The following is a 22,941-nucleotide window of genomic DNA, read 5'->3' as shown; positions in this document are numbered from 1 at the left end:
CCCCACCTCCGTACGTTTCGTTCTAAATCTGTGAACACTGGGTATACATTCGTTTCAAAAATATTCTAGAACATTACTCAGGTATAGAAGAATGTAGAGATCCTTCTACTTCCCTACCTTTTTAGTTCAATGCACCTGGCCTTCGAAATAAAGAGGGTAACGGCATAGCTGCCAGCGTTTTATATCTGACTAAGGATAACAAAAGGTCACTATATACAATAATACTATTATATTTAGCTTAGAATATATTCGTCAACTGTAAATAAATCAATATCCATCAAATAGATAAAGATAACTAAGGCTACAGCACGTTTTTAGCCATAAATTTGTATAGAGGTACCCGGGTACCTCGGTTGGCCCCGGTACAAGATTTTTTGGTTGGCCACATAAGGGTTAAATATCATTTTTTTATTGAGTAAATATTTACTATAAATAAATATTTACTTAATACTATTTAAAGAAATATATATGATTTAATAAGTTTTTTTAATATACTGTACGCAAGTAATAATTACTTGTTTTAAATATTTTACAAGTTCATGTATCCGCAAATCTATCTTTATAAGTTTATTACAAGCATGATCAGATTTATTCAAAATATTTATTTTGAAATCTAATAAATTTAATTGACATTATTAAATTAAAACAAATTTGATTTGGTTATTACATAAAATTCTTCGATAAATATTATAATATTTCTTCAAAAGAAAATTAATTGAGTACATAATAATGATTTTTTTTTAATTCGTAATAAATACATTTCAAGTTTATCATCAAGAAAATATTTGTTATTAAAGATAAAAGTTATTTAAAAGAAGGAAAATAAATTGAATAATTATAGATATTTATTAACAATTAGATGATATTTTTGTATGCAATTTATCCAGGAGATCTCTTGTCCTTTATTTGTTTTAATCAACACGAATACATGAATACCCTCGTTTAGTCGCGAAAAATTTCTTCATAAATGAGAAAGGAGGGAGACACGATTATATTAATTAAAAATTTCTTTCCGGGATAAGGAAATGGTATCATTTTAATATTATATATACGCCAATCGTACGTAACAATCCGTCTCGCAATTTTGTAAGCGCCACTTCTTAACTTTTCTGCGATTTTTCTAGAGTGAGCAATAAATTAATAGGCGAAATTTACTGACGGAGAATTTCCTTAAAGATGAACGAGATGCACTTTAAATTATGCCACTGTTTTAGAAACGTCCCAAACTTTTGAAAAGCTTCGCCTCATTTGAATGGCCATTTAATGGTCAGCAATCAAGTAGCTTAATAGTCCAAGCGGTTATGACAAGCAAGATATTTATAGAAAAACTTTTAGAAACTTTAGATGGGTAACGAACGCAGAAATCTCCTTTCAGAAAATTAAAACGTGACTTTTCAATTTTTTTCAATCTTCTCAACTTTTGTCATTTGACAGACTCACAAACAATTTGATCATTATCGTCGCTATTCTTGTGTTTAATCAAATTCACCTGATTGCCTCGACTAATGTATTTGTCCAACGCGACAAGTAGTATAAAAAAATTAGTGTTGTCTCATGGAAAGACAATGCTACCTGTCGCTGTGGCTCGCGTGAAAGCGAGCTTACGCTTTCAACCGGATTACTCTTAATTGTCAAGCATTGTTACGCGGCGAGCCAAGAATTGTACAAAGCCCATGCGCTTTTGTTGCGTCTCTCCATATCGTCGGAAAAATTTTGATTTTACAAGTCCTGGGATCGCGACCATGCGATACGCGGTTTGCATGAAAAGCATAGTGTTCGTCAACACGAGATCTTTCTCAGATTGGGCGGATCGTTCTTTTGTTGCTCATAATAATTCCCTGAAGCTACGGCTTGCATTACAATTAAACCCGCGTTATCGTCTCTCGCGAAAGTCCAAAAGGAAAAAGAATTCAATTCGCGTGGTTGTAAAGAATTCGATTTGGCATCCTTTCAGTACGAAATATATCTTAGAATGAAAAGGAATAATTCACAAATCAGATAATGATTTTTCTTCTTTATTTCTATTTCAAACTTGTCACAAATTTTTAAAATTCCATAACTTTTCTTTAATTTCCAGACAAAATTTTAATTTTCTCTGACACTTTCAATAATATTTTGAAATTTTTCATCCCGATTTTGAAACCATCAAATATTTTGTTGAAAGAATAATTTAACACAGCAATGTATAAATTACTGTTAATGTTGCTGACACTGCTTAATTGTTAAGTTTGCATACAAAATTGCATATAGAGATATACAATGTACTTACATTAAATTCTTTAAAGCCAAGAATTTTAATTTTCCAGAAAATTTGAAAACTTTCTTGACTTCTTTGATTTTCCTGATCGTTTTCAATCTCTCTGACATTTTCCTGTTTTGTGACAACTCTGTGTTTGTTCTCTCAGGCTGAATTCATTTCGATTAAAATCTCTCAGTTGATTACGCGCGTTAATTATTTATGTCGCATTAATTAATTATTTGATGTCTCAAAAATCAAGCGACAGGTGTATTCAAAAGGCATGGAATACGTGGAAGCTCTTCTTTTTTCTATTTTTCTCTCCTTCTTCGCATTCGAAGTATCTCATGCGGGGAATGTATATTAACGACGAATATCGCTGAATCACTCACTTTGAAATGACATACCACTATTTAGAATATTAACGTGCACATATATATGCATACACACATTTACATCTAGCTAGGTGGCTGTCGCATCAGTCAGTAATTTATAGCGATTTAATGCGACTGGATATGTTCAATAAACATGAACGGAACGTTAAGGGACTGTCCTGTTCAAACGATATGTGTCGTAACTGTAAGAGAGAATATAAAAATATGTAAAGATCGAAAACGATTTTACGAAGATTGTATTTTACGGAGATTAAAGCTCAATGAACATTACGTAATAACACAAACAAGCGTATTCGAAATAATTATGGATAATGGCTGCTCTCAATTGAATGAACATCGTTACTTGCTTTTTAATAAAAGAAAAATCAGCTAAATTAAATTAATGTAGTATAATAATTTATATTTATACAGTGATGTAAATCTGATTTTATATCATTATTTAAAATATATCTGTATATATATATATATATATATCTGTTTTATATAAATTATTATTGTTATTATTGTTATTTCCATTGCCTATTATTTTTTAAAAATTTGAATTGATTCTTTAACTTTGCAAACTTATGAGATGACGATAAAAAGTTACATTGATAGACATTAATTGAGCTTAAAAGACTTAGGGCAAGCTTCATTTATTTGCAGTTTGACGTCATAGAATTCCGAATTAATATTGCATTTCATTAAAAACAAAGTATTGATTTCAAAACATAGAAAGCTTAAAACAGTTTGAAAAAAAATGGTATTCGAGTACAAGTGCCACTCTATATGGCTGAAACGAAAGCTGCAAAGCCTGTAGAATGTGAAATAAAAAAAAATATTGGGAAAGCGGACCGCCAAACGCAATGACGATTCGACTTTTAAGTACTTTGAACGAGCCACGTGCACCGCTTTCGATTTCATGACATTGCGTCATCGGTTTACTTGCATCGACACACTTCGAAATTCTAATTCTACGAATTTTTAGCTCGACCCTGGCGCTATTGTAACATACATTTTCCAGTTTTTGATTTGACATCTCACTGCTTCAATCAAAAATCTACAACTTAAACGATTAATTAGAATTTCACGCTTGAAAAGGTGAAAACGTTGTATAAAATATATTTATTTTAGAAAATCAGGCCAATTATTTTGACGAGGATAATGGTTACCAAGTTGCACTTTCGAAACGGGAACCGCCCAAGAAAAGCTTTCGTTTTGATAAATTATAGTTCATTTGACATATTATAGTTTATAATTAATGTTAAAGAACGAAGGACGCAATGTAAAATGTACGAAAGCAAAGCTGAATAATGAAAGGGTTTGTATAAAGCTTGGATGAATAAATTAGTTTCTTATTCCTCTTGTTCGAATTCTGCCAACGAAATTTCCACTCTGTCAATGTCTAGCGTTACGCCTTCTTCAAGGGAAGATGCTCTTTGTTCCATCTTACACCATTATTTCATTAGTACTCCTTTTCTTTTTGAAACAGACCTCCAGAAAAACTGAATGATATACAGGAAACAAAGACGGATAAACTTTAGACTACCGGAAAGCAATCAGTAATGTAAAATTACAACATCGCATCTTTCAATTATTCTCTTAAACAAAATATCGCGAAATACATTTGTGATTTTGTACATATTAACATGCACGGATTATTTACGATATTTGATAATATTTTATAGCTTTTTTTTACAATGGTAAATTATGATTATATCTATCATGAATATTTTGTTAGAGTTGTCAAATATGTACGTTAAAAAGAATTCGAGAATACAATTAATTCTAATAAACAAATCTCGCACGTGAATCTTCAATTCGCGATTGTTTATTTGATTTGCAATCGGACGTAAAAATAATTTCTGTGAAAATCAAATTACATCGACGGCTTGTCGATATTTGTTTTGAATGTTCACATTGTTGCTGATTGATTATGTAATTTCTGGTTGTTTTGGGAATTACGTAATGAATTTACAAACTCCCGTGGCAAAAAGAGTGAAATTTTGAACGATTTATATCGTCAACAAGCATGTGGCAACAATTTCGTATAAGTTGGTAAAGTTCTCGTGGTTGCAGCATGAGATGAATGGAAAACGAGGATGGCAAGTTTTAGCCTTTAAGACAGAGGGTGCGCGTAATAATTTCTGATCCCTCGACTTGGCAACAACTTAGTCGCCATCTCTGGTTACCTAACTCTGTCCGTAGGAAGCATCGAGGTTAATATATGTACATTGTTATAATTCGTCTGTCGCGTCAAAACCAAGTTTATCATTTTCGTAATTTGTTTTCGCTTAATACGAAAGTACGGTATATGGAACATTATTAAAAGTTACAATAAACGCGGAAGCCGCATAGAATATTTCATTGAAACAAACTGGGGGATTATTGACTATCGGAATAGATACGAAAAGTTAAAAGTAACCGTCGACTAAGTGCTGCGAAACTAACAGCAGAGTTATTTCTAAAATTGGGATCATTTAAGGAACTGGAAAGTGCATCCGGAAACCAAATGCATGATATTAAAAGAAGGAAGCCGTTCATTAATGCAACAAATAGAAGCGAGCTCAAAGAGAGAAAATGGAGTTTAAAGTAAAATATGGATTTAAGAAAAAGGAATGACGGAAATGTTATTTCTGTAGATAAAAACATGTTTGATGTTTTTGGAAGTAATGAGATGAATTAAAATCAATCTAGCACTTGCATGATTAAATTTTGGAAAAAATGTCTACAAACAATAAGATACGAATAATAATTGTTTACTTGAACAAGAAGAGTAACATTAGCTTTGCGTGCTAAAAAAGAAAAAATTATTTACAATTTTTCTGCATATATTTAAAAAATTATTTAATATAAGTATAAAATAAATATATAATATAAAATAAATGTATAATAATCTATTGTAATTAAATAACTTTAAATTGTCCGATTAAACATCTTTAAATCTTATAATATTTTAACCTTTTTTTAAATATTTTTTTTAATCATATAATTAATTACATACTCTTCTTGAAATTATTTTCATGTAAATTCACAAATTCTGCATGATATATGGCAGAATATATAATTCCTTTTTAAAAATAAGTGCACGATATTATGTAATCGATTTTATTTCTGGAAGAATTAAGTATATATTTATTATATATTTATTACATCTCGTTCCGCTTGAGGTTGAAATACTTTTTTAAAATACAGAATATACCTTTGCGGATTTTGCGCGAAGTCTTTTAAAAGAGATTTCTTTAATCATCGTAGAGTCCGACTGAAAAGCACCTAAAATTGAATTATATACTTTTATTCTCAAAAGTTCAGAGATTACGCGAATGAACAGATTGTAGTGGGAAGTAAAATTCACATTCGACGAGAATTAAAATTCGTATTTCTCGACGAGAGTTTCACGATGTCGTGGTCGCTTATAAATTATTTCACAATCGCTGCAGTGATTACGAGTATAGCAGTTTAAGCAGAAAGGCAATTTTTCGAAATATATTCGTGCAATTTTCTACTTTTAATTAACTGATATAGCGCAAACATGAGTTTTTATATAACGTCTATGATACGCAGTTCGATTATCGTTTTATAATGTCTTGGAATTTAGATGGCAGATTAAAACTTGTACTTTGTTACGAAAATATTGTGAAGTATTTCTATCGTCGAAAGATACGAAGATGATTTAATTCACTATATTATGTGTTATAGGGATGTGCTAAGTCCAGCTTGCGAGCGTCGCGGTGTCGATTTATCGCGCGTCGAAGTCCTGGACAGTTCCTCGACGCCGTTATCTCTGCTGACAACGGACGCTTCCACTCTCGGTGGAAAACACCTACGAGTAATCGGTGAGATTGTATTATTTCTAAAATCCGACCCAAACTTTTACAGAAAAAATTGAAAACTCATTACGTGTCACTTTCGACTAAAACCATGTAGCTCTTCTTGATAAATATTAATTTTAATATGTGTAATTATTGTTTTAATAATTAAATTATGATGTTTATGAAAAAGAAGCTTATATTTTTTGGCCAAAATTGGTCAAACACAACCAAAATTTCGGCTAAAATTTAATTATTATTTTAATAAATTATGATATTTATGAAGAAGAAGTATAGGCATGTCTATACATATGGCCTTTACTATTTTTAGGATTACTATTTTTTAATTTTGGTTTCGATTTCGGTTGAAATTTACATGTAGACGAGTATTCGGTTTAATTTCGGCAAAAGTTTCGGTACTCTAATTGTTTCACATTCGGATTTAAGCAAATTCTGTCCGAGGATTTAATTATATCAGACGGTGTATGCGCGCTGGATTGATTTCTCTATTTTTGCTTCCTTGCCGTCATATTTTATTCCATCTAATTAGACCTAGTCAATGATAAATATTGAAATTTTCATTCTTATTTATTTTACATTAATGTACATGAAAGAACAGTTTTATAACTACAGCATCGAAAAATTTAATTAGATTTGAAAATAATTTTATTGGATTATCAAAATAATTACATCAAAATGATAGAACGCTTAAACGTTGACAATGCTGCAAAAAGTTTTAAGCGTCCTAATATAATTATTTTGGTCAAAACAAAATTGTCAATCAATTTATTTTTAAATTTATAAATTAATTAAATTTTTAGATACTTCAGTAAAAATTTCCAGCAATATATATATAAACATTTTAAAAAAGTAAAAATTTCTTTTCTTGTAAAGCTTCACAGCGATCATACGCGTAATATATGTACATGGGTTTTTTAAAGTAATAACTTGATCGCAATCGAATTTTACGATGGAAAAAATTGGTCAGAAATTAAGTCTTGTATGTCGTAGTACTTGACGAATGGTAATTATCGTCCAGATTGTTTGACATTAATTTTCACACGTTCCTTTGAACATACCACTCAATGCTTGGTTTCGACTACTATAATTAATTAATTATTAATAGTACGTTGGAACACTCCGGCTCATTTGCGGCTAGCGAATATTGAGCACAATCAATTATTCTGCATCGAATGAGATGGTCTAGCGAATTCCCGAGGTTTGATTAATCTACAACCACATAGACACAGTCCGGACGAAGTTGAGTGACATAAATCGCGAATGGATCATACGCGTCGAAGAAAGTCTGGATTTTCGAGAGAATATAGGCAGCTGTCGTAAATTATCGATGTTCGTGTCATAAAATGGAGTTTGTGATATTTATAAAACGGATTCTAGATTTAACTTTCTTGAAGACATTTTTCGTCAATGATATTTTAAGAAAGTACTTAATTTTCTTTTGAATTTCATTAGATTTCTTTTCATTGTATCTTTATTTAACATAATTCTTTTTAAAATTTTGGAAAAATAAGATATCCTCTGTGACAAGTTAAAACTCTGTAAATTTCCTTGTACACTTTTAAGATACTGTAAATATACAATGCTTATTATTACACAGTTAGGTTTACTTAATTAGGCTATATGTAATTGGCTTAGACGCAAAAGTTAATCGATTAGACGCGTGAAATAATTCAACGCCTTTGTTGAATCATGACAGATCATGCACAAACCATTCCCTTGTTTCCCCTGATTAATTTAATTGTCTTCCGGCGACTTGAGGCTACGAAGATATCCGGTGACGACAGGCAAGGGTTTCGAGGAATCATTAATAGATAATGAAGAACGAACGAATAATTAAATTCATCTCCTTTGCAGTCTGGTCAGACGGATAATGGAAGCTTGGCAGATGAAGCAGACTGATAAAATTCTTTTCTTTCTTTGCGTGTATTTTCTTAAGTACTTTAAAGGAGCGTACTTTTTCTCTAATAAAAAATGCATACTTCTACAATTTAATTTTGTACAGGCAATTCTAATAACTCCAAATAAATTCTTAATTGCACGTCTGATCGAAAATTGCACTTAACACTGTTAAATATCAAAGGAGCAATGATAATCCAATCTTTTAAGTTAAAAATAACATTTATTTTTAATTTCCATGTGTGTCAAAATGTAAATTAATCCATTTCTGTGGTTAGTTTCAAAGTAAACTACGTCTACGTTAACGTGTGTACTTAGTAAATAATAAATTAAATTTAATTAAAATATAATCCTGTATATTTTCTTGTTTTAAATTATTTAAACTAAAATTAATATAAGACTCAATTAAAATCACAACTACTTGGTATAAAAAGAGGGGTAATAAACAAATATTTCGGTCTTTATCACATAATTAGTCAAATACGATACGTGATAACTACGAGGGCAATTTGATAAGTCAGTGACTTTTTTAACTTTTTTTTTTTCAAAATTTGATTTATTTTTAACATGATCTTTTTTAAAAAATCACTGATTTATTAAATTGCCCACTTATTGGTATAAAACTGTCAGACGTTTATCAAACTTTGTGATATTATAACTGCTTAACAACTATGAACATTTTAATAATAGCGCAGTTTCCTCAACAATCTTATTAATTTGTAATTAAAACCTTCTAACTTGCTCTGTCTTGTTGAACCACCGTCCATAACGTAAAAGCTCCAACTTATTATAAATTATTAACTCCATTGTTTCAGTTGTCAGTTAAATTAACGATGTAAACGACAATCTAAAAAATGATTAAAAATAATCTAAATTGGATATAATTTGACATGAATTTAACATTGCAGACGGTTGAACTATTTTCAACTTACACGAAATACATTTACTGTTATAATTATTTATTTTTTAATTGCAACTTGTAATTACCATCCTTGTTAACAACGTTTAGTTCCTTCTAATAGTGTTAACTTATCTTTTAATCGTTTTATGTACTATTGCATGTTAAATAGCAGCTATTCCGTAAAAGGGAAAATATAAAGGGAAAAGATAGAGCAGAAAATGTGTCCGCACTTCACAGGGAGTTTAAACACATTTTTATCCATTCGAACATATAATACATATAAATAAATCGCAAGCCCAGAGCCGACAGTGTCTTGCTGGCTTCATGCCTCTAGCCTCATTTTTCCGTGTCTGTAGGATATTTGAAGTGCAACACAACTGTATGTACATGCAAACAATGCAGCTTAATGCAATAATTTATTAAGGCGATAAATTTCGTCGTTGTATTTTTCGAGCGAAAGAGAATTTTCACATGGAGAAGGAGTAAAAAGAAAGACGGGCAAAATGTGCTCGCGGACGTCTGCATAATCTTATCAGGGCGAAAAAAGGCAAGAAAAGTGGGACGGGCAATAGAAAGGCTAAACTCGACGCTCTTACGGAAAATTTTCTCAGTTACTTAACGCCGCTATTTCGTTTCCATCATGATTTCCCCGATGAATTTGAACCTGAGAGAGGAGTGCACGTACAATGCGGAGAGGTCACACATTCCGTCGAGTGATTTCGAGAGAACGATCGTGCATCCGATGAAAAGCCTCCGCATGGATTCGAATAACGTGTACAATGACTCCCCCTGAAATAGCATTGTGTTTTCTACATGATTGTATGTCGCGCCGGAAATTTAAAACGACTGATGTTTATATCTCCAACAAGCTTCTCAATGACTTGACGTTGAAATTAGATCAATTTCAGAAATGTAAAAAGTTCTAGGCACACGAGTTATAGAATTTCAATTACTATCTTGTTATTATTATTGTATCATAAGGTAAATCTCAAATAACTCCCACTAATCATACAGTGCTATTCCTAATAAAAAAACTGAGTCAAAAAGTTCTCTATCATTTTGCAATTTTCACAATAGTTAACGAGATATTAATTTCAAAAGATCGCCGAATAAACGAATAAAATCGATGTATTATATAAGACAATTTTAAGATATCTTTCATTGTTCTTTGTGAAATATCTTGAAAATGTTTCTTAAAGATATCTTAAAACTGTCTTGTATGTTAATTTTAGACATTTTGCTCATTGGGTGACTAAACAAAAGTATTGGAAAAATTGCAAAAGAATTTTTCGACTCAGTTTTTATTAGAAATACCATTATATGATTAGTGGGCGTTATTTCAGATACAATTTCAAACGTGGTACAATTTGAACGAAATAAGAATTGAATCCAATTTTCAAAAATCCAAGTTTAACTTTTTCCTGTTTGGGATACTTTTCAGTATCCTTCTCACAATGAGAAGGTTGTCAAACTTGAACCTTGAAAATTGAATTCAAATTTTCTTTCATGTAGAATTATACTATGTTCGAAATTGTATCACCTTGACTCTATCATATTCTTACATAAAGTGTTTCAGAGAAAGGCTTACGGACTTTTAGGTCATATAGAACTTATTAAAATAAAAAACAAAAAAATAAACATATTTTCCAAAACTAATTTATTAGATTTATTGAGAAAATTTAAATTTAATTTATTAAGATTCAAACAATAGTGGAGATACGATTTATTGCAGTTTGCTATAAGTGTGTGGTATAAACCTATTAACGCAGATTAGTTTCTCTATTTAAAAGCATACTTTCTAAACAAACGTTATGGGAAATGTAGTGGAACATTTATTATCACTTCAAATATAAAGACGAACAATCTCGGAAACTTCTCTTCTGTTTTAACAATGCGTCATGTTTGCTATGAGCAAGTGCTTTATATTTAATCGATATATGTAGACCTTTGCCATATACAAGTCGTTGAAATGGAGGGAAATCACGTAGAACATTGCGTAGAGATAACATAGACCTATTCAAATCTCGATAATAAGTATTGATTTTAGGAAATGAAATCATTAAAATCTTTTTATTTTTTTTCGAAATACTGTATGTTCGAAGAGTTCGCAATCTTCTTTCTGAAACGAGTATATAATGGTGCTTTCTTCTTTCTTTAAGAATATTGTAGCTTTCGGAAATAACAGTGCAATCTCACAAGTTCGATACGAATATGCTGCATTAAATATTCGCGCGCGACAGAAATCGGTTTTGGATCGAAATATATACGCATATAAATGCAAGCGAGCGTAATTCCGATACGACGACGGTACGCAACGACCGTGTCGGAAAAATGTTCAATTTCCTCGCCGTCGGGCTCGGATAGAACGGAATCAGGATACACTCACGATCGACAGATCGCCAATAATATTCTCTGCAGCTGAAAGTCGCCGGGTTTCTTTTGTAACCGTGCGCCAGGACGATTGGCGATGGAGGAGAGTATGCGATATTATTCAAGAGCGAAAAAGTAAGCCACACGTTGTCATGTGGCGCAAAATTAATGAGTCAGAACGAGAAAAGGAGATACGTTTCCCCGGAGGAAAGAAAAGTTACGCACGAATGTAACAGCTGTTCTTCATAAAATTGTCACGGCAGGCACGATGCTGTAGTATTTATTGCTATCATTCTCTAAACGTGTTTAAAAAATTTCAAGGGAGTATGTGATAAATTGTTGATATATAAATGTTGTATAAAATATAGATATATCATATATTATCAAAGCAATTTCTCGACGTAATATTAGTACTATAGATCTCGCACAGATAAGGCACATTCTTCGATCTCTCTGTAATAATGACAGTAGTAATGACTGACAGTAGCCAGACAGTAGTCGTTACTACTTGCATGCTGCTTATCCTAAAATTCGCGTTTTAGAAACTCTATAATTCGCGTCAGAGATCTCAAGACAGAATTTTATTTATAATTGTATGTGTCATGTATTTTGTTTGTGAATGTTTTAATATATATTATGTGTGTATTTTTTTGATTTTTTAAATATTTTTCATATTATACGAAACACATAAAATTTTAAATACTCAAATACGAATAATATACAATCGTCGAATTATATTGATATGAATCATATGCATATAGATATGAATCTTACACACACAAATATACACACACACATTATATATGAATAAAATAAATAAATAATTATATAAATTATATAGAGACTAGAACAACATTTTAATAAGGTTTAAAATATAGTTGCAAGAATGGCGCAATGCAACACTAGATATAAATCATAATCAATATCGCAAAAAGAGAGCTATGAGAAAGCTGCCGTAACAAAAAAATGTAGCAATGCTGTTGTAACAAAATATCCGTAAGAAATTCATTAACTTCAGAAAGAATTATCGGGACGTGGTAATCCCAAGTCAGAAATATGAGGATTATCATTTCCTTCCGTAGTTAGGAAATAAAGCTCTACAAGGAAAACTTTCGTCTGCGTATAAACGGACGGAATCAAGTCAGATCAGAATAATACACACGGCGATTTTCTCATATTTTTTCGTTCAGTCTTCCGGACCGAATGAGTAGTTGTTGCATCGCAATTAAATTAAACCGGAACCAACTACAGAAAGTTCCGTATGTCCGAGGAACTGCAACCGGAACAAACGGGTCACTGTGAGAGTCCAGATGTTGGTACGACGAGCGTCCTAGAGGTAATATAGTGATGATGCACAACTCCGGGTGATTAAAATTCGAAACTAAATCCGTAACAAGGCGATTGCGAACGTTACATGTAACAGACCGCAATTAAAGCGCTGTACCTATAGTATATTGCGAATGCGTATGTGGGAGTTATATTCTAAAATTGCTTTCTATATAGCGTAACTAAATTTCCAGCTTAAGCGTATAATGATTTCATTTATGATAATCTACTTGTGTGTAAATAAACGCGCAAATTGTGTAGGAAAATGATAATTCTATATGATAAAATAACTCGAAATTTCAAACTTCTACATATGTTATACAATATAAACAGAAATGAGCTTCAAAAATGATTTCCATAGTCTACTTTTAAATAATTGCACATGCTCTGCCGTTTACATTTTTATTTTTATAAGACGATGATGAAATTTTAATTCAATGGACAAGTGATTCATTTATCCCCGGATAATGGTAGAATTAATGCTGATACAGCGACCCTTGTAATGCGTTTGATCCTTTGATCCTTTTACGCGCAGAAAAGGCAAAGTTCTGACGCGAGCGTGAGCTGCAGACTATTGCTATGAAAGAGCTCTCAAAATGCAAAATTAGGCCGCTCCAGGCACGTACGATTTAAATGGTTCCCGCGACTTTTTCACGCATTACAGAAATGTTACGCGCGTCGATAACACGAACTCCGTTCGATCTGCAAACCTCGCTGCAGTTCAATGCAGCGTTCCATGTGCCTTGCGGGCGTTTAAATATAGAGCGAATTCATTCAATGCACGGTGAAAATAACATTTGCAACGTCAACAAAAAAGATTGGCATCCTTTTGCATATTTTATATCGCGACCTATTTGCAGAGTGTTTTTGCTAAATTAAAGTTTTTTAATTATAGAATGTGTGTTACTGCGTTTTAAATTTTCGATATTAATTTACGACTAATAGGAATTATTATTAGGTAGAAATTGCTTTCCTTGAAATTATTAGAAAATCATTGACAGGACGTCAGATGAAAATATCTAACAGAAATTCATAATAACCGCAACTCTCGCTTTCTCGTTTCAGTTAAAGACGAAAGATTGAATTCTCGAACGCCCAGCCAAAGAGGAAATCAGAACGTGCTGTTACGGAAAGCCAGTGGGGTAAGTAGTTCACTTCCTTTCAAGTAATTCTCTACTAAACTCTGCGACAACAAAATTAAATTAAATAGAGCGCATCTCCCACAAATATAATAAATCTTTAATTAATTCGACTTTGTCGCGATACGATCTCCTAAGTCCATGTCATACTACGCATTGGAGACTGGGATTGCAAATTAGAATTTAGAGATTAGAATTCAACCAATCAGATACTTAATTTTAATCCGTTTTGGGCGTATGTGTGTTCTAATTATGTAGTTGAATTCTCTAATCTTCAAGTTTCCAATATATAGCGTGTGACATGGATTTTAGAATTAAAGAAGAATTTAACTTGCGTAGATATTGCGATTTTGCATTAACCCAGAAAAACGATGTATCGAGGTGCTTCGCAAAAGATATCGACATGTATCAGCCTCGACATATCATCATTCGTCAAATACGAGCATCTTTGTGCCCCATCGATGCTTTTTTTCGAAGCATGCTTTTTTGCTCTCCCGCGAGATGAAGCGAACATTTTAGCATCTCTGTGAACAATATATGCTTATAGTCCTTTTACGAGCCTTGACCTGCTGGTAGGGCGGTAACAATACGGCCAAGCTGACAAAGACAAATCGTAAAACGATTCGCCGGGCAAAAACAAAGCCGCACCGAGCAAGATGCGACGGCGCATCATCGGTTTAACGCTGTCGATACCGTAAACCAGACTTTCCCGCGGGAAATTTCCTAGTGGACCAGGAACTTTTACGAAAATCAAACTAATAAAGAACACAATCAATTATAATTTAAATATAATTAGTCTGAAAAAATGAGATATCAACGGCATTATCTTAATTGAATATAAATTCGTCAATTTAATAACACCGTTAATGAAATAAATACTTATGCTCTTGTTTTAATAAAATTTTATTTGTTTCATTAATACTGTTGTTAAATCAACAAGATTATTTTCAATTAAAATAATATTGTTGAAACAACATCATTTTTTTCAGTGTGTTAATTTATATTATCCGTGCGTTATATATGTTTCGATTTAACAATGAGATAGAGTCTATTTTTAATCCTTAGTCCACACTATTAAGTCATATCCTGCATATTTCTTTTATTAACTAGGAATATAAAATAATTAGTTACAACATTTATCTACATATATATAATTTTTTTTAATACACAATCTTATAATAAACTTTTCTAAAGATGTAAAGTATATGTAAAAATTACTTAATCATTTTTATATATTTGTTAAAATAATGAAACTTAACTTGGGACACGATCGACTCATCGTGTATAGTAAAAGTCCAAAAAATTGTCGAGTGTACTATGAGTTAAAATCTTTTAGTTTTTTCTGTAGTAGGATTTGTTATAATTTATTACTTTATTATATTTTCTGCTTCAATATATAATACTTCACTATAGTGTGGCTTTCTTGTCCTAATAGCCTAAAACCCAATCTACAATTCTTTGTTTCTTGCTTTCTACCACGACTTTATTTATTTACGACCGTTTTATCGACAATCGTATTTCTTTTTATGTGTCTCTTCCGAAGTTCGTCAACTTTTATTTCAAGTGAAGTTTGTCAACTTTTATTTCAGAGAAAACGAAGAAACTGAATAAAAGCAAAAAGGCAAGAAGTAAAAAGTCGTAAAAAATAAAAAACAGTAAACAAAGAGCTGTAAATTAGACTTAAAGGTTAAAAGAAGTGCTACATGGACATCACATAACTGAACGTTTTTCTGGATGCTTTTTATTTAATGACACAAGTCAACACAAGTGTCGTTCCAACTTTGTTACTCTCTGAATGGCAAAAAAGATAGATGCTTGTATCGACTTCCCAAGGAACACATAAAAGTCAATAAAAAATCAAAATGACTTTATTTTGTTGCTTAAAGTCAATAAACAGTCAAATTTGGTAACTACAAATTATCGTTCTGATATTAAAAAATTCCTTGGGCTGGGTCTGCATTAAATAGAAAGCTCCCAATATAAATCTAATCGCTCAATGTACAATACTACTCAATACTATTTTGATTAAATTTTCCTATACAACTTGTTCGATATTGTTCCTAGCACTACTATCCCAAGTGCATCCGATTCCTAGCGTCGCGGTTACCATTGTCTTCGCCGAACGCCCCGCAATTGTCCGAGTGACAATTACGCGAGCGTTCCGGCTTGATTCGCGCAACTGCAAACGTGACACAGCTGCCGCATCTGTACCGGATGCAGCCGGATTAATCCGCTCGGTCAGCAATGTGTGTAATCTGTCGCGTGTTTGTGCCGGTTCAAACGTGGCACGATCCAGGTACAAATGAAGCTAACAAATTTCAATCCTCGACAAGTACCAAAGACATAGCCGGCTGCGAGCGTCAGTAGAATAAATGCGAACTTGACCCGACACACCTTCGATCGTCTGTTCTCGATGCGTTTTCCGTCACGGACGATTACGTGTACGATCAAATTTAAATTTCATCGCTGTTTCGCTAATTCACAGCTTTTTCGATTTTATTTTAAGTAAATATCGAAGTGTATGCGTGTGTAAGATTAACAAAAATTTAATTAAACTTTTTTTTAATTAAATTAAATTCTGCAAAATACCATTTTAGAACAATGAGAAAAAAAAAGAGCAATTCTGAAACACTGCGCATTTCATTAATTTTATTTTATTTTTGTTTACGCTTGATTTTTAGTCTTTTTCGCAGCTTACGTAATCGACGTTGATCGGTGCGGTTTACAGATCGCCGCGCGCCATTGTATTTTCAGTGTGACGAACGGCGTACACATTAAAGACACGGTAGACTGCAATAAAGATCCGTTATCATCGTTATTACAGTGCACCTCCGGAGATGAAATCTGCCTGCATTTCGCGTCACGTGAAACAAGCAGGCGAAACGTCGATTACACTACATTAACGCTTACACATCATGTTGCATTTACGCCAGGATGGAGAGGCTTCTATTGCGATGCAGTAAATTTGCTAGTTTACAGTGTGTGGTATCGCACTTATATATACATATATTATTATAATAAATGTAAAGACCGCTTTTTTGCTGGGGTATCTAAAAATTTGGCTAAATACAGACCCTAATTTTATTAAACTATCAAGATAATGTAAGACGCTCAAGATGATTGCTAGAATGAAACAAATTGTCTGCAACATTGCTCATCATGGTTGAACGTCTTACATAATTATTTTGATAGTTCAATAAAATTATTTTCAAACCTGCTAACTAAAATTTTAGATACTTCAGCAAAATTGTCTTTTCCGTGTATGATTGAAGTTGTTTATTGCTCGTTTAATATTTAAGAAGTAAAAAAAAAAATAATATGAAAGTACCAGTTGTTTTATAGCCATTCTTCGTTATAAGAGAAAAACATCTAATCTAGACATCTAAACTAGATAATGGAATTGATTTAATAAATTGGACAATTATTCTATGAATAATACAGCTTTTTGCGCGATTCGTAGGGAATAAAAGAGATGACTAAGATGGTAAGTTTAAAATTGATCGACACGTCGTGTCGAGAAATAACGCGTGAGTGAAAATATTTCGCATTCGCTCGTGTGTAACGCGTGTAATGCATGCAAGCATAACGAGAACGATTTGTCGCGACGTTGGCAGTGACGGTGTACGGCGAAGGGATAACGTTAATAAAATGCTGGAAAGGGTTCTCTTAACGGGTCGGGCCCGGTGTTGGGCGCGATACATTATTCATGGCGAGTACCAACACATCACACACTCGATAGCGGATTACACAGCGCGATAACTCAACGAGCAATTTCTAGAATGTTGCCTTCGCTCTGAGAAGCCTTCAACTTGATGTACGACCGCGGTATAATCACTTGACGAAGCGAGCGAGTTTCCGTTAAAGGTCTTAATAATGTATCCTGATAATTTCATGACAGAACAGAATGCTGTCTTTTTACCGCAAATGTTTAACAAAAATATTTGAAAATATTTGATATATTATAATAAGTCACTTATTTAATAAAAGAAAATAAGACAATTCAAAAATAAACATATTCTTGAGATAATACGCGGAAATCAACTCTAAAGGCATATTTTGGTTGGAAAAACAATATAATTCTCAGAATTTACCTCTAAAGAGCAAAAGTAATGTAAAAGTTCGCTTGATTGATTCTCTGATTTAAAGATTCTCTCGGACTATGAAATAGCAATCTATGATTGGTCTGATATCTTTTATTAAATCGTGTTAATCAGAACGAGATAGTACATATTTTTTTCTCTCACACTATTGTAGAATGAGATAAAATATATCCTTTTTCAGTGCATAGTTCTGACAAAAAATTTCGGCCGAACTCTGATTAGAGAATTTCTACTCTAATCAATTTCGCAATGATTGTTTATAGGAAAGAGATATTTGTTTAGTTAAATACACTGAAGAAATGTTGTTAATATTAAAATAGTTCTAGAAAAATTTCTATTAGTTATATCAATTTTCTTTAAAAAATTGCTTAAAAAATGTCCCAATTCAGAATTTAAAAAATACTTTCCTGAAAAAGAGAGAGAAAGAGAAAGAGAAAGTGTTAATTTTGAAATGTGTTACATCTCTATTAAATAAACAAAATGAACATAAATATTGTAAAAAAGAATAAATTTTTTCTTTAATTTGCTTTTTCTATACATCAGACTTTTTGATCCTAAATCTTATAGGTAATTAAAAATGAGCTTTTTATTCCTCAATAGAATTATCGGAGTCGAAGCGGTCGTTTCTTCAGCGTTTCCACCGAGGATACGAATGTTGACTCCGAGGTTGGTACAACGGTTTCTTCCGGTCGAAGTTCTGCCGGACTCAAAGCTAGTAAACAGCGATGGAGCGGGTTCTTCACCAACACTAAGGGTATCAAGATGGACTTATTAACCGCCCAGCTAGACGAGTACAACAAACATGGCGTACCGAAACCCGCGAACGTTCATTTGCAATGCGACGTGACGATCAACGAAGAAGGTAGGAGATTCCTACTTTTGCCCTTTAATTTCACTTTTCTTTTTCTCTTTCGAGTGTTCTTTAAAATAAGAGATTTGAAATCCTGAGGATTCTCGATGATTCAAAATCAAATTAACGCAAGGCACGCGCTCTTCTCTGAAAAAAACATCTTTATTTCGTGGAAGTACATTTAAATCCTTTTCTCTCGTCGGCCCCATCTTGTTACATGCAAACGGAATCAGCAAAGTTTGAAGATCCCTTTAACGATTACTCTACTAAGAGTAGTCGCGTTACTCATTCTTACGTCATGCTCTTTTCATTTCTCGAAGAGACATTCTTCGAGTGCGATACCGCCATTGAGTCTGAATCAGGGCGAGATTAATTCTGGGGTGGTATTATATAATAACCCTGATAATATTGTAATTTGAATTACTAATAATGTCGCTGCTATAGCATTGAAAATCGAAAACTGATAACGACACGTTCTTATCTTAAACAAAATAGTTCAGTACGTAATTTTCTGCAGAAAAATGTGATTTAAAGAATCTTTTTCTCATTTTTTTTACGGTCCTCAGAAAAATTCTTATTTATATTGGCTTCTTTCCTTTTAGAAGACACAGCCGATCCAAACGTCGTCTTATTTTTCTTAGCTATTCAATGAATAACAAAGATAAAATGACACTTGTGTCGATTGCGTCTTCTAAAAGGAAAGCAATCATTATCTCTAATAAATTACCCAGTTTGCTGCAGTCGCAGACATTGTTGCAATGTAGATATTACCGTGATATTCTTTCAGCTCTTTACAATTTAGAGGGAGACTGGCGCGACATCGTTGAGAATTCACAGATGCTTTCTGAAAAACACACTCAGCAGCAGACTGCACTCTGGGAACTGGCTGAAACCGAAGTAGCCTACATTAAGACGTTAAAGGTTGTGACGAATGTAAGTAAAGTATCGACATATCTCCCATGTTTTAATTCGCGATAGCAGACTCGTGAAACTGATTAATCTCGTCAAGATGATAAGATTACTTGATATATCAAACATGTTGAAATTAGAACGAGCTCGGGATGAGATATTTCATTAAGAGATTAGAATTTTCAATATTTCTTGAAAGTGATGATCGTCGTTTTTTATATCGTAGCTCTTCATGGCGTGTCTCTGTAGCCTGCAAGCCTCGAATATTTTGATCGAGGTCGACAGGCTGAAACTCTTTAGCAATATACCTGATATCTACGCCGCTAATCGCTACTTTTGGACCGAGTATCTACTCGCGATGGTGAATGCGTCGCGGTCGAGCGGGCAACCGCTCGATCCCGGCCATCTTCTACTGGGTTTTGAAACTTTCGAGCAGACGTTCGCGCCTTACACGAGATACTGTACCGAACAAAGCAAGTGTCAGCAGTATTGCAAGGATCGGTTAAACGATAATCAGCTTTTCACAGCATATTTGGTGGTATGTACACGCTGTTACTCTTGCTCGCTTCCGTTGACTTACTTTGACGGAGTCAGCTATGGATCTTACTATTAATCTCAGTTAATTAATTTTGAAATTATCTATGATGCAGTTAATTATTTTAGAAAAATAATTAGGTTATCTTAAAGGAATTTTCTCATCTAAAATAACAAAAAAAAAAAAAGAATTTCTGCGGATTTGTTTAAAATAACTTTAAACGAAAAAATATCTAAAGTGCTAAAATTCTTTAATGTTTTTATAAATTAATATGTGAGAAGACATTATTTAATATTTGTAATAGTTACTGTTCTTATAAAAGAAATAGATATAAAAAGAAAATTAAGTAGAAAAGCAATAAAATGTAAAATATATTAGAAACTAGTAAAGATATCTCTATCATTATTATAGTGGTGCGAAACGCAAAAGGACTGCAACCGACTGAAACTTATGGATATACTGGTTATGCCGATGCAGAGGCTCACTAGATATTCGCTTCTGCTCAAAGCCGTCTATAAGAATACAGAGAACGAGGATCAACGCACAGAATTGATACACATGGTAAAATTTATGCTTTACTTTTTCTCAATTTCTGGGTTAGTAGTACATGACAGGAAGGAATGCGAAGCAGGAAGGTAGCGCGTTCGTGATAAGCCACACTTCTCTGTAGATGAAAGCTATAGTGAATCTCATAAATTACGAACTTGGTTTACTCTTGCTTCAAAATTATTCGTAAATAAAAATACAAAGAGAAAGAGAGAGAGGGAGGGACGCGCAAAGAGGGTTGTTTACGTTTTATCGGGTTCGTTTTGTGTCCAGATTAAATCCGTGGACGGTTTTGTGGTATCCGTGAATGCTGCGCTGAGGAGAAACGAGGAGGCTGCACAACTGGACCACGCAGCCTCGCGTTTGGAATGCTATGACGTCGTGGAAACCAAAGGGCTCGATGAGGAAGTGGAGAAATTGATAAAGTTGTACAGCAATCTCGATATTACTACAGTGCCGATGCCCGGCTGCCCAAAGGATAGCTTGAGGACTCTTCTTCGAGAAGGAGACTTGAAGTTAAGAGACGCTGCCACCAGCAAGGTAGATCAATATGGAATATTAACTTATTTAATCGATCAGAAACTGCTTTTGTATCTTAAACTACACGCAGAAATAATATATGGTCGAAGGAAAAATGTGCGTAATTTTTTATCATGCTCTTTGAAACGATCAAAAATAATTTCACTGCAATTTATATTTTGCAAAAATAATTCCTATAAATTTTATCGAATCTTCGTTTCTACATCTAAAAAGCAAACAGAGAATCGGTCAGACCATTTAACAAGGAAAAACTATTTGTAGAGACAGTCCGTTAATTATCCCCTTTTAGATGGAAGTGCACGTACTTTTGTTGACCGACATGCTGCTAATCTGCAAACCGTCGACGAAGAAAATGTTGAAGATCATTAGGCAGCCATACGTCGTCGACCGCATACGAATACACGAGGTCAAGGAGCCATCTAGTCTTGGATTGGTTTATCTTAACGAGTACGGGACAGTTTCTGCCGCTTTAATTCTCAGCGCCGGTGACCCGAAACTAGCTAAGGTAACTCAGCAAACAGCTACTGCGACAAATTTCACGGACATGACTGATTCACCGTTCCAATTTAGATTCCATTCCGTAGTTCGCCAATGCTTGCTTTCATCAATCACTTAATTAACAGCTAAATTCTCCATCTCTCTTTTAATCATACAATACATGCAATGTTACAAAATCAGTTAAACTGCAGCGAAGCGTAGTTTAATTGAAAAAAATTTACATAATTGATATAGTTGACCGATATCGGTAAAACCTTAATAATAATTAATAGATCTTAGTTTAATTGATAAATGAATAATGCCTTAATTTAATTAATAGATTAAAGTTCCTTGAAATCATAAAATCTTCAAACTTACTAAGCGAAAATTTGTTTTGATTATTTTTTCCAGTCATGGATGGACTCCTTGAAACAAGCTCAACAACAATTCGCATCGATGAAAGTTCCGTCGCTCGGTGAGCCCGTTATGAATCTAGCGTCTGTCAGCAGGCAACCGAGCACGTTAGGCGATGGCGATTTCGAAGTAGAAGAGTATGACAATACCTTTCCAAGAACTCCACGTGGCAGTAGCAGAGCTTCTCACGGCAGCAGTCTTGCTCACAGTCACAGGTATGTGTCGTAACAAGGAAAAAGAATATTTCAGTAAACATCAGCTAACAGTACCATTGATATAAGTTATATAACTGATAGTTATAATTTCTTATTTAATCCAATGGGCTTCATCTATGATGATATCATGAGTGAAGCTCATTGGGTGAAATAGTACATTTCAGGTATCTCATTAACTTGTGATGACCACATAATGACAAATTCAATAATATAACTATGCAATGGCACATGTTGTATGTAAAAGTTATATATATTATTTGAGTGGCAAATTATAACAGTTATA

The 22,941-nt window shown here is 33.1% G+C and overlaps 1 protein-coding gene across 4 annotated transcripts in view; it reads left to right on the top strand.

The window, feature by feature from the left end:
* LOC108756487 (pleckstrin homology domain-containing family G member 5-like) overlaps positions 1 to 22,941 on the top strand; it is a 155,838-nt gene that overhangs the window by 128,649 nt on the left and 4,248 nt on the right. For 3 of the 4 annotated variants that reach the window (XM_018500350.1, XM_018500347.1, XM_018500346.1), the window contains 9 exons: positions 6,310 to 6,446; positions 13,999 to 14,075; positions 18,773 to 19,034; positions 19,810 to 19,955; positions 20,158 to 20,469; positions 20,878 to 21,027; positions 21,286 to 21,552; positions 21,842 to 22,057; positions 22,441 to 22,658. In XM_018500350.1, the coding sequence (XP_018355852.1) occupies positions 6,310 to 6,446; positions 13,999 to 14,075; positions 18,773 to 19,034; positions 19,810 to 19,955; positions 20,158 to 20,469; positions 20,878 to 21,027; positions 21,286 to 21,552; positions 21,842 to 22,057; positions 22,441 to 22,658 (1,785 nt within the window). The remainder of the gene's footprint in view (positions 1 to 6,309; positions 6,447 to 13,998; positions 14,076 to 18,772; positions 19,035 to 19,809; positions 19,956 to 20,157; positions 20,470 to 20,877; positions 21,028 to 21,285; positions 21,553 to 21,841; positions 22,058 to 22,440; positions 22,659 to 22,941) is intronic. The other variant, XM_018500348.1, reaches the window with a different exon arrangement.

The sequence above is a fragment of the Trachymyrmex septentrionalis genome, unplaced genomic scaffold (genome assembly GCF_001594115.1).
Source record: "Trachymyrmex septentrionalis isolate Tsep2-gDNA-1 unplaced genomic scaffold, Tsep1.0 scaffold127, whole genome shotgun sequence".
Lineage (NCBI taxonomy): Eukaryota > Metazoa > Arthropoda > Insecta > Hymenoptera > Formicidae > Trachymyrmex > Trachymyrmex septentrionalis.
Note: the sequence above shows the minus strand (reverse complement) of the source record. Positions and strands in the feature narration are given on the sequence as shown.